Here is a 12,874-nt window from a genome sequence, read left to right as displayed (position 1 = left end):
GCCCCAAACTCCATTTTACATTAAGCACAATTAAACATAAAAGATATGAAGATCTTGTGCAAATGATTGCAGGAAAAGATACTAACCGTGAAGCAGAACCAATAATGGAAAAACACAAGCTGCAGTTCTTCAAAGATTAAAATCTAGCAAAGCATTGCATTGATAAAAGGGAAAACCAGAGGAGAGTTCTCAGCAGCAGGAGTCAGAGACAGATAAATGGTCCCAGCAATTGCTATTTAGGAATCAGGGTGGAAAATATTGACAGTAAAGTTATAATCCCAGTGCTCATTTTTTCATGGTCTTTCTGCTATCATTAAATTCTCATTTAATAAGAGAATAAGAGAGTATAAGAACTGCCAACCAATCCTTAAATCCAGTTGAGCTCTTAAAGAAAATGGATCCTCAAATCCTGTGTCTACTTCAACATTATCACTCCAGTGAATTTCCTTTCTGTCTGAAGAAAACAGCACACTCTCTATTCTTGTGGGTGATAAGGTTAGGTCATATGTACACAGACTTCTTCAAGGTCCTAACTGCCAGTGCCAGTGCGAGGTCCCAAACTCACTGCCTGGGATTTAAGAACACCAAGCATGGTTATTAGACATTGATTTTAAAAAAGACAAAGAATACCACATATCCAATATATCCCCAGGGATATTCTGGAAACCAGAAACTCCAGGAGCTCATCTTGACATCAAAACTCTTGTCTATTCAGCTGTTGATGATTAACAATGTAAATATTTTGATATCAACTCTCAAATTGCATTGACCACAGATCCAAGTTGAGCCCTGGCTGATCAAAACTCAGGCATTAACTTCAGCAGACATACAAAGGCTGCAGTTGTCCTATTTCTTACACTTTACGCACAAAACCATAAGAACATGAAGTCAAAAGTTTCCAGTCGAGGTCATCCAACTCACCCAGGTACAACCAACTATAGATAACTAACGTCAACATACTGCAGTTCCACCAGTTCTCAAGATACTCCCAGTGACAGAAATCCCACGGTGACTGCAAACAACTGATCTCCGTAGCCCTTTCTTAACAAAATGCTTCCTGAATCTTACTTGCTATAAGCCCCATGTGTCTTGTTTCCACCATTAGATCCATCTTTATAATACTTCTGCATGCACTCAGAAAACTGAACTCAGTAATTCCTCAGTTGTCTTGTCTTTGTGAAAAACATCGCAATTTGTTTCTATTTTCCCTCAAAACCAGCATTTCCAAAACTTCAGGAAAGCCGGGGAGGGACTCTTTATCAGGGAGTGCAGGGATAGGATGGGGGGCAATGGTTTTAAGTTAAAAGATGGAAGATTTTGATGAGACACTGGAAAGAATTTTTTTCCTGTGAGAGCGCTGAGGCACTGGCACAGGTTGCCCAGAGAAGTTGTAGCTCCCTCAAGGACTTTCAGGTCCCTTCCAATCCAAACTGTTCTATTTCAATGATTTAAGACGATCCTGCCTGCTGCTGAATTGTCAGAAATTAAGTTTTAATGTTCACATTATTCTCTCTCTTTTTTCTAAAAAAAATAATTAAAAAATAAAATAAAAAAACCACACAGAAGAATCTGTAAAAAGTGCATTATAAACTTTCTCACTATCCAAAAGTCCTTAGCAAAGCAATTTAAGACAACTCTTCTGACTGTCAAAAAGCAAAGTTTTATCAAAGCAATAAAACTGCTCATAATGCTTCCTTATTCAGAGCATGCCAGCAATGCTGAATTGAAATGTGCAATAAAATTTATATTACAGCCATATTGTTCCCCCCTCATTACTTTAAAACCTATATGTTCAAATCCAAAATGTAAACACTTCCATTGCCTTTTTTTTCCCCCCATAATTGGGATTGGGATGAGTCATTGTACAGAAATCATCTTCCTCAGTCCTTTTTATTTCAATGACATCCACAGGCTTCACTAAAGAAACCTCTACTCTGAATTGCTCCTAAGTAATAAAAGGCAATCAGAATTTCTTTCAATTTGTTCTTGCATTTCTTTCCAAAGACACCAACTATCACAATACAAGCGGGGTACCTAATACATAACTCACAGCTCAAAAGCAGCACAAGCGACCCAGCACAGCAGAGCACCAGAAACCACTGCCAAACGTTTACAGTCGAAGGGAAAAAGAGACCTACAGAAAGGTTTAAGGGCAGATCTTACCTGGTCTACCTCAGGGAAGTCAGTTAAGACTATAAGAAGGCTTCTCAGTAAAACTATCCAGTTAAATAAATACACACAAACACACACAGAGAGAACTTTGTTAGTGCTGTCAGTGACAAGCATCTCAAACATGTATCTCAGTCACATTGTGAAAGCGGTCAGGAGCATGGTATCCAATTCTCAGATGACAAGGTAGGACAAAGATATCCAAATTACCTATGATCTGCTAGCCTAGATACTGTAAACTAAGCAATGTGGAGCTCGGTGCAAGCTAAACCCACCTACGCTCCGAGTATTAAAACACACTGCTTCCAAGTTAGCCGGATCTTTGTATTCTGAAAGCAGCAAAAGAAGTTTGAGATGTTACGCTTAACTGTGATGTGTTATTCTCATAACTAGAAAACCTGCAGTTTGGAGCCGTGACCGCTGTTAGCCCAAGTACACACTTGGACACAGGAGCTTTCCAGCAAGGACAAACGTGGCACCTGAACATACGGCCACGGTTTTAACTTGGAGAACTTCTTCGTAGTTCTTTGCAGGGCTTTGATACAGCAGACCCACTCTAAAATGCTTTGCTGATATGGGATAAACCTGGGCACATGCATAAGTACTACAGAGATGTGAGAAGGCTCCATTAAAGTGCTTTACAAACTGATGTTCTTCATACCAGAGGTGCCAAAGCAGCACTTTGTTGCTGTTTTTAATAATGAGCATTGTATATGTTCTCCAAAGCTCCTGTCAGAATTTCCTAGCTATCACAGTACCATTTCACATGACAGTATTGGAGGAATGATTTGTTATAAGTTACTAACCTACTATATATTTGAATATTATGTATAGTTCTGGTGATTTTATAACTAAAATGTAGGATTAGCTTGAATAATAACTTGTAGCTAGCCTGTGCCTCGATACTTATGCTTAAATAAGGAATTTTAGCAATGTTGCAGTTAGAAAGAATGGGGAAGAATGTGACTGTACCTAATTAAGCCAGATAACAGGGACTAGCACAATGTTAAGAGGGGAAAAAAACCAATTTAGACTGGATGCAACACTGAAAGGGGCCCAAGAAGTCTACAAGCATGCACAAGAAGGGGAGCTGAAAAATTCATCTGTGAGGAAGTTCTATGGCCTTCATCCAGAGAAACCTGAAGAAGACCCCCAGAGGGGAGAGCGTGTGCACCAAGGGGAGGAAACTTATGTAAATAAATACTGAGAACTGATTACAATAAATACACCTATTCCAAGAAAGATAATGACTAGGTAACATGTTTCCCAGAATCTATATGAATATTGATATTTAACCAGTACAAAAATCACGTAACCAGCTTCAAAAGTTGGATGCACATTAGGTGGAGCGATCTCCTGTATGTCTGATATCACAAAGAATAATAAAGAATACCTTGCTTAATAATCAAATTGGCATTGATTATTGCCTCTGGCTTTTCACAGCATCAGTATCAAACCAATCCTCTAGCCAAATCCATTCACATTCCCCTACTCCCAATTTGAATTTTCAACAGTATTTTTTTTTTCCAGGAAAATAAACTTCTCCTCCTCTTCCCAATAAAACGAAAACTTTAAGAGTTTTCCTGATGAGAGTTTTTGTATCTTCTCCCTTCCCCTCTCTGTTATACAGATTTCATGAACAGCACCCTTTTGTCTGACAGTCTTGCTGATCACAAAGCGATGGCAATACAATTTAGGAATATTTTCATATAATTTGTCAGTGTCTGGATTTATTCTTTGTAAAAGAAAACCTAATTGCAGCTCTAGAGTACATACACATTTGAAACCCTGCTACTCTGAGATAACCGGTTGTCATAAATTGTATGTATTAATCGTTCTATACTGGTTATTCCCATCCAAATAGACATAATTCATTTAATATATATAAAAAAACAAATTGCTGATTAGCCATAGATGACTCTTATGGGCTACATGTCAGTAAGCCATAGCTTTTCTTTAACCCTCTGTTCCATTTTAGTTGTAGTAATGCAAATTCTCCCTCTCCTCTCCATTCTATGCAGAACAGCAGGAAGGCTGATGGTTGGTATCTTCCTCCCAGATGAACAGCTGTAACACAGAGCTACTTTCATTGCTGATAGGCAATTTTTGAGGAACACGGTAGCAGGGTGTAGAGAAGACAACCTTGAGAATCAAATCCATTCTCACCAACGTTTTTTAATCCATTCATGTTTCTTACATCCTCGTTTCTCTTCGCACAGAAACACTTTTCAACTTTTAAATAATAGGCTAGAAAAGCCACCTTATTAATAAAGACAAATAAGCTCCAGAATCAATGACCATGAAAGCATCCTCTTAAGGGAGTCAAAGGGAGCTGCTCTTCAACATCCCTGTTAGGTAACAATCTGGAAGTCTCAGCTCTCAATGTAGGAACAGTGTGGTGAAGAACTACCCAAAACCAGGCATCTGCTTTTCACAAAACCAGAGAAACTTCTCTGTCTTTAAACCACTGGGAGATTTAAGTCTCATCTCCAAGTCAGCTTTGGAACAGCATTGACAGGACTACTGGATGCCTGCTTTAATTCAGTGGCAAAACTACTCTTTAAGGGGCTTTGGAGATATGTGAAATTCTGGTCTGCTGATGCTAATATGAGTTTTGCCATTTCGCATATGACAAGAACAGATAATGGAATTGTCCATATCAGAAAACTTGGTATCTCTGAATTAGGAGAAAAACCTAGATTTAATTTTATTATTTGAGATTGAAATTTGTCTCACTTAGAAGAAAGCCATAATGGATACTAAAAAAACACCCATTACAGCAACACAAGCAACTTTGTTATATCAGTTAAATATAATGTTTAATTAGCTTTCTAAATGCATACACTGAAAAGCCATTACACAGCCATTAGGAGTAATACATCCATTTTCTTTTTACAATCACCTGATTTAGTTAGCCAAATTTCTAAAGTAATTCAGTCAAACAACATTTTTGGTGCTATTATCCCAATAAAGTTTCCAATTCACTTTTTTGACTGCGATTGCAGTAATTTTCCCTGAGGCTGCTGATGATCTTCATCTCAGCAGATTTACAGAACATCTCTTTTAGGTAACAATGTGCCTGGTATGTTTATGGTCCCATTTCAAGATCCAGAAATCTGAAACTCTTCAGCCATTTTAATGAAGTGATCTTTAAGAAAACCAGGTTTGTGTTCTCTTTATATGAGGGGAAAAAAAAGAGAAAACAACTGAAGAATAAGATGGTTTTGGATACCTTTTTTTTAGATACCTTTTAAAAAGAACTGAGCTCCAAACAGAGCAAAACGCATCTGGCTATTCACATCTCAGCTGACTTAGTATTTTATTAACAAAAACTTCCTTAATAACCTTATTAACTAGCAAGGTACCAACGTGAAAACTTGTCAAAAGGTTCAAGTTGACTTCACCAAAACACTGTGCGAGTGGCCAGTATATCTCGCTGATGAAAGGCAAGATCACATTTGAAAAATAAATCTCTGAATAGATTTTATTCTACAGCTCCCTACACATTCTCTGATGCTGTTTTTCCTTTATGCATCATCACTCCAGAGATTCTATAAAGTGTTCCCGTGTATCTTCCCCACTTTATGACAGCTCCAGTATGCCCCAGTATGGGGTTATGTGATAGGCAACCAACCATGACATGCAAAGGAGAAGTGACTGATGATGTTATTTTGCACAAAACTAAGAAAGAGTGGGAGACAATGAGCAAACCTGTAGCACAGCTCTTAACTGAACTTGAATCCTGACCTAACCAAACTAATATGCAAACCTCAAATCTATCTTTCTCCTATGGTAATTGCATTATTTATCCTTCAGTTGCCTACTTTAAAAATGTAATAGAGAGGTTTTTTTAAAAAAAATAATCTGGAGAATAAACAATTCTAAACTTTCTTTTGAATGATTTGGCGAACTTTTAATCTCTGCTCCTGCCAAACTTTACAATAGTAGTATGTAAGAGCTAAGAACAGACTCCGCATCGTGCACGTGCCTTAATACTGAACAAGCATCCTCTTAGCATGCACCTTCTTCATGTAGGGAACCACCACCTCCTTTCAAGTCAGTTTTGCAACATTAGGAATACAAACACTTGCATCCAATAAATGTGTCACGCAGTTTGTTACATTTCAAAACCAAGAGACAATTCCAGTCAATCACCAGCTGGCACCACTCTTTGTTCTGCCAGAAAGCAGAAGGATGCCAACGTATAAATGAATAAAGCAAACCCTCTCTTCACTGTAGACAGTCTCTAAGTGGCCTTTATGCAAAAAGGCTCTCTAGAAAACACCAAGCTCCTATGGTATGATTTGTTCCAACCCATAGCACATCTGTGTTTGCTAGTTTGCATTATCTCGCAGGCAGCAGCCCAGGAGGAACGGGAACTATAAATGACTGTTTACTGTCAGTGTATCTCCTATAAACAGTATGCATAAGCCAGTGACGTTGCAAAATGAGGTGCTAAGGTAAGCGCAAGTATCTGGTTTCCTTCAAACAGGTTACCTCAGTTCAGATCCTGAGAAGACCAGAATTAGTGCTCGTCTTATTACCAGTGCGAGCAGCGGTGTTGAGAATACACATATAGCAACAAGTGAACAGAATACCTTCCCTCCTGACAGGGGGAGAGGGGAAGAAAAAGAGATTAACAAAATACATGTTTTCTCACAAGCTGTGTCTGTTCTTTCATTAAATTTTAAAAAAAAAAAATTTAAAAAAAATGGTAATATGACACATAGATGGAAAACTGAACGTGGGCATGCTGCTGACCGCGCATCTTCTATTCGGGTGCTAAACCAGCACTGTCGTAGAATCATAGAATGGTTTGGGTCAGAAGGGACCCTAGAAATAACCCAGTTCCACCTCTCTGCCATGGGCGGGGACACCTCCCACTGGATCAGGTTACTCAAAGCCCCATCCAACCTGGCCTTGAACACCTCCAGGGATGGGGCAGCCACAACTTCCCTGGGCAAGCTCACAGTCAAAAATCTGTTCTTTATCTCATCTCAATCTCCCCTCTTTAAGATTAAAACTACTCCCCCTTGTTCTATTCCTGCAATCCCTGATCAAGAGCCCCTCTCCAGGTTTCCTGTAGCCCCTTTCAGTACTAGAAGGCTGCTATAAGGTCTCCCCAGAGTCTTTTCTTCTCTAGACTGAATAAACGGTCATGCAAAACGCTTATGTTAGTACTATGAGAAATCTTGTCTGTTCATCAAAGCCTAATGAATGAGGTTTTTAGCATTAAAATTCTGGCTTTCTGTAATCTTCATATTAATTTCCTTTATACTGCCTTTATGATAGCAACAAAAACCCATGGACGAAGCCAAAGACCGACTGCAATTGATCGACTGGCAGAACTAATCAAGCCAATACTGCATATTGCCCTGGGACGACAGGCAGATAAGCAAGCATGTGCATCTGAAGGACAGAAGCTACAGCAAAAATAACAATGAGAAGTAAAGGGAATTCAATACAATACAAACATAGATCTGTTAGCATGAGTTAAAAACAGGGTACATTACGTTTTGTGAAATGAAAAATGCTGCGGGCTGTGAATTTTAGTGCAAAATTTCATTTGTGTAGGAACTGAAAGGTGAAGGACCTGGGAACACGAATAAAGTGAGGAGAAACTCTAAGCCTAGAGGGCCATAGAAGTCCCAGGCACCTTCTCTGGAAATGAGCAGGAGTGCCAGGATGGACCCCTCAATCAGTCCTGTGCAATGGAAGCAGCACAGTTTCCTGGTTCATGGAGGACAAAGCAGGTGACCAGAGTGAAGGGAAGCACCACCACCAAGAGGCTGTGAGCTACCCGGGCAAGAGCCAGTGCATGAGATGCTGGGGCTGAGAAAAATAATGCAGAAAAGAGCCAAAGTGTCATAATTAATACTTTTTCCTACCAGAAAGAGTAGCAAGGTTTTAGATTTCCCCACAACTCTTAGACCCTCTCAAAGTAAGACACTTAAGATCCAATGAGCTGCCTCACTTTTCCTCACAGATTCGCTTTTCCCTGGCCCTACAGCCAGGGTTATAACTTAAATGAAGTAAGCCAAACCCACACATTTTTCCAACCAGATCACTGCCAAAACAACAGGCACACAAACAAATTTATGTCTGTCTTTAGTCTGGTCCCTTACACAAGTCAAGGGTCTGTGCTCCACCTTTCAACCCACTTAGCACTGTTTTGATCTAAAGATATTAGAGCACAGGCAATCTATTTTTAGAAGAACTGCATAGGTGCTCTTCTCCTAGGGAAAACATCCATTTTCTATTACAAAATACAAATATTACACAAAATATCTAAACTGTGGGGAGAAGGATGTCAATATTTGCACAGTTAGTTTCTGAGGTTTGTCCTTGATCAGGATGCAAGAGTCGAGCCAGGACTTGCTGTAAATTGTCAAAATAAAACATTAACAGTCACCCTTGCAGCATGAAAATGCACTGTAAGAATCGATCCCATACAGTGCTTAAATTAATATCAGACCTAATACATTAATCAGTAGTTTTGTCTCACAGTCAATAAAATAGAAAAGTTTGAATAATCTGTATTCAAGAGCACATTTGTTGAAGTAGCATTTCTATTATTTCTATGTAAAAGCAGGTTTCCCTTCCAATTTTACAAAACACGCAGTGTAATGCTTACAAATTTTATTGTATTCACTGAAAACATATTATCTCTTCAAAAATATCCCTGTTAATAACAACGATTACTTTCCCAACAAGACAATCCTACCAAGTCTTTCCCAGAGGCACTGTTCTCTACACTTGACTGAAAAAGGGCCTCCACTTCCATCAATGAGCTTTCAGAAAGGAATCAAAACCTTGGTGCCAAACAGCCACACAACACAGTGTGCAAGTAAACACCCTGCAGCCCTACAACTGACGAGTTGACTTCTGAAAATAACACATGCAACACTCCATAATAAAAAACTGTGCTTCTTTTAATTGATATAGGAAAAAAAAGAGACAGAAGTCTGAATTGGAGAAGAAAAATTCCTTTTATTTTTGCTGTTTCTAGGTTGCTGCACATTAATACCAGCGCCTGCAGGAGACTCACGCACTGCTTATGGTGCAGAAGCAGCACGGCTGCAGCCTTTCTGCTTCAGAACAAATGGCCCAGTGTGCTTTTTGAAGCCCGCCAAAACAAAAGAACCAGATATAATCCTTTCAACTAACAGCATGCTCACCAGATTGATTAATCCAGCTCACTTGGTAAAATGCAATCTCGTTCCAAGTTAGAGAAAACCTTTGGGTTAAATGTGAGTGCGTTTTCAAGAACTACAGCAGTTTTAAGTTTTCCAACCCCCCCCAGTTAGATAACCCAAAGATGAACCAACCAATAGGAGATGAGTGCGAGGGTACTACTGCATGCTGTCTTTGGGTGGGAATCCTCTATGACGAGGTCTTGCCCAGGTAAGAGAGATTCCTTCACAACACCCAACAGGAGCACAGCAGTTACCACTGAAGAATCTCTGGATGGAGCCCACTGAAGTTTCACTGCCTTCCTGCTCCTGCCAGAGGACCGTGGCAGCACACGTAAGAGTTCTGTTTCCTAAACTGGAACTCCACACACGCAGGGATTTTATACCTCCAAGCCACAACAACTCAAACAATCACTGTTGTGAACTCAGCTTTTATTGCATGAATAGGAATTACTGTCATATATCCAAACAATGTGAAACAGTGCTTCTCCAGCAACAGACACCCATAAAACATTGCTAATATGCGAGACTCCTTGAAGTTAACTATGAATACCATTACCCTAAAGCATGATCCTAAATGTATGCAACTTTTCTCGCCCATGGTTTTAGTAAAAATGCAGCAGAATGGGGCATTAAGCCTCACCAGGCAAAGCTGAGAGCATAAACAAAATTAATATCTGCAGTTATAAGTATAAGCAAGTGGTATTTAAAAACAGTCTACTTGGCAGTCTAACCTACTCAAATAAATTAACTTCAATAATATTCCTCTAAGCTACAGACAGATCCAAGAGTTAACAATTTACAGTCACACTTAATAAGAAGTCTTTCAAACTGATTTCCAACTGTTTAGGTCTGAAAGAAGAATGATTTAGACACCTATCTAGAGTGGAGAGAACACACAGAGACAACTCCCTTTTTCCACCAGTGACTTTCAGAGTGAAATTTGTATAAAGTTATTCAACTAAAAGTAAAATCAAATGATGCTCCAAATGAACGGGAAACAACGAAGGGAAAAAAAACCCAAAACACATGAGAAAGAGGTTCAGGAGTTCCAAGCACCAGTTAAGCTCAGTACATACAACATTTGGAGGCATCACAGCGTGAACAGGAGTAAGTTCATCTGCCAGCTTAAATGGAAATCATCAAAACTCATTTTCAGGCACACGCATAGGACTCACTCTGGCTAATGAAAACATTCCCCTCAAACTGAAGAATCAGGGTAAATTACCTTACTCCTAATTCTGCCAAAACCATTAAAGAGAATAGGCTTGCCAAAGATAAAAGCAAAATAGGTGTGATAGATCATCCATTAGCAATACAAGTACGGCTCATTTTTCCTGACACGGAAATGACTTGAGATAGAACTCATTCTCTTTGTTTAATAAGTGTTTAGTTGTGGTACACCCCACATATTTTATTCCCAGACATGCCAGGTTTGAGTGCCAGTGAGTTTTTATGAAGATCAGGCCTTAACAATGTACTAGGAAAAGGAAGAATGAAAGCAACTTGAATTATTTTAGCATGCTAAACAACAACTTAAATCAAATAGAGGCTTTACAACCTCTGCAAGTTACAGAGAGTAGTTTAAGATGTCATGAACTAATAGAATTAATTTGAAATAATAACGAAAAGTAACAAGCTGCAAATTTTAAGGAAAATCACAAGTACAGAATTAATATCACACTTTACTCTCTGCTCTACCAACCGCTGAACTGCTGGGCTGTTTTGGGTCTTGCTTTTTGTGACGAATACATCTTTGCTGTGCAAGGTTGTACCGTGAACTCAAACGACAACTTTGATTCACCATGTAAACATCAGAAATGCATTGGCAAACAAAACCATATGGAAAAAGAGAGAGAAAGAGATAATGGATTTTCTGTTTGCTTTAGAAACTTGTTATCTGTGGATAGCATCATCTATGTTATGATCCAATAACTTTACATATTTTGGTATTTTTCATTTATCAACCCAAAGCCAAAATTCGATGATGCAAAAAGCTCCGAGCGGGGTACAAGAGAGAAGGCACGATGTTTTCGAAACTTAAACCAGAAATACACTTGAATATCTTCCCTTTCACATCATAAATTCAAAGAACCAGGAAAACTCACATCTGTTCTAACTTAGCGCTTAAAAAAAGCGAAGGAAAAGTGTGAGGCTTATTTACTCGAGGACCGATTTTGGTGCCACGGAGCACCAAGGGCTCCGCGGGTCCGTACTCACCCCCGCAGAGGAGGAGGAAGAGGAGGAGGAGGACACCCGCCTGCCCCGCCGCGAGCATCTTCCCCTGCTCCGCGCCGCTTCCCGCGGGGTCTCAGTCGGGGCTGCCCATGGCCCGGGCTGGACCGCGCCGGGATGCAGGGATGCTCCTCCGGGATGCCCCGCCGCCAGCTCCTTCTGTCCGCCCTCCCGGGTCCCGACCCGCTGCCAGCAGCCGGGAAGAAGCGTCCTCGTCCCCCTGGAGCGGTGCCGGAACCCCTCTGCAGGAGAAGACGAAGTCAGCGGCTCGGCGCCCCCCGGCCCCGCCCGGCGCAGCCCCCGCCCCTCGCTCCCCGCCCCGCCGAGGGCAGCGCGGGCGGCTCCGCCCCGAGCATCCCCGCGGGCGAGGTGCGACGGCACCGGGCGCTGCTGGGGGAGGGGATGGGGTGCGGGAGGGAGAGGTGGAGGAGGAGGAAGAAGAGGAGGAGGAGGCAGGCGAGCCGTGCAAACGCGCCAGGTGCGAGACAAAGCGGGGACAGGCGCTGCGGCACCAGGATGCATCCGAGCGGCCGCCACCCGCCCCGAACACATTAAACGCGTTGAATAATTAATCCTTGGGAGAGGAGACGGTTTTTGCTTGATGGTAGGAGGATGCTCGGAGAGATGAGCTCTACCTGGCAGGCGACCAAAGTAACCCGGGACGCGAGCATCCCGCTGAGCGGCGAAACGCCGCTGCGAAACCGCAAGAGGGGGAAAAAAAGAAAGAATAGATAAAAAAAAAAAAATCAATCTAACTAAGCCAAAAATATGCTTTAACGACGGCCGGTGGCAAACACCGCCCAGAGCCTCCCAGCGCCACCGGCGGCTCCAGACCCCCCCCTCGGCTGGAGGAAACCCCTGCCCCTGCCGCTGCTCCCTCTCCTCCAGGGTCCCTCCAGCCCCGCCGGGGAACGCTGGCCCTCCTCTCCCTCCGCAGAGCCCGTGCTGCCTCGGCACGGAGAGACCTGGAGTCAGACACGGAGCAGCAGCTCCAGCTCTGGTCCTTCCCAGCCTTCACACTTCGAAACCCCCAGGGAAGAGCAAGGAAACGCGTTCAGCAGGAGGAGGCTCGGTGTGAGTGCACTTAGCGGGAACAAACCGAATAGGAAATCCTCTCTCTCGTCTAGTAAGGACTCCGCTTAAAATACCCAACACTGTGAGAGGCGGGATAAAAAGGAATTACCCAAAGAACTGATAGAAGAACTCACCTATTTTTACTTTTCTGTTAGATGTCCATCAGGCATTCCCATGTTCTTCATCAGGCTTGGAAAAACAAT

At 41.6% G+C, this 12,874-nt stretch overlaps 1 protein-coding gene across 2 annotated transcripts in view; it reads right to left on the bottom strand.

The window, feature by feature from the left end:
- RET (ret proto-oncogene) overlaps positions 1-12,849 on the bottom strand; it is an 89,406-nt gene extending 76,557 nt beyond the window's left edge. Inside the window, exons 1-2 of one of the 2 annotated variants that reach the window (XM_054071973.1) lie at positions 12,806-12,849; positions 11,583-11,839 (exon numbers count right to left, since the gene is read on the bottom strand). In XM_054071973.1, the coding sequence (XP_053927948.1) occupies positions 11,583-11,640 (58 nt within the window). In that variant the 5' untranslated portion in view covers positions 11,641-11,839; positions 12,806-12,849. Of the gene's footprint in view, positions 1-11,582; positions 11,866-12,805 lie in introns of those variants that run through there. The other variant, XM_054071974.1, reaches the window with a different exon arrangement.
- Between the last annotated feature and the right edge of the window lie 25 nt (positions 12,850-12,874).

This window comes from Cuculus canorus, chromosome 7 (assembly GCF_017976375.1).
Source record: "Cuculus canorus isolate bCucCan1 chromosome 7, bCucCan1.pri, whole genome shotgun sequence".
Lineage (NCBI taxonomy): Eukaryota > Metazoa > Chordata > Aves > Cuculiformes > Cuculidae > Cuculus > Cuculus canorus.
Note: the sequence above shows the minus strand (reverse complement) of the source record. Positions and strands in the feature narration are given on the sequence as shown.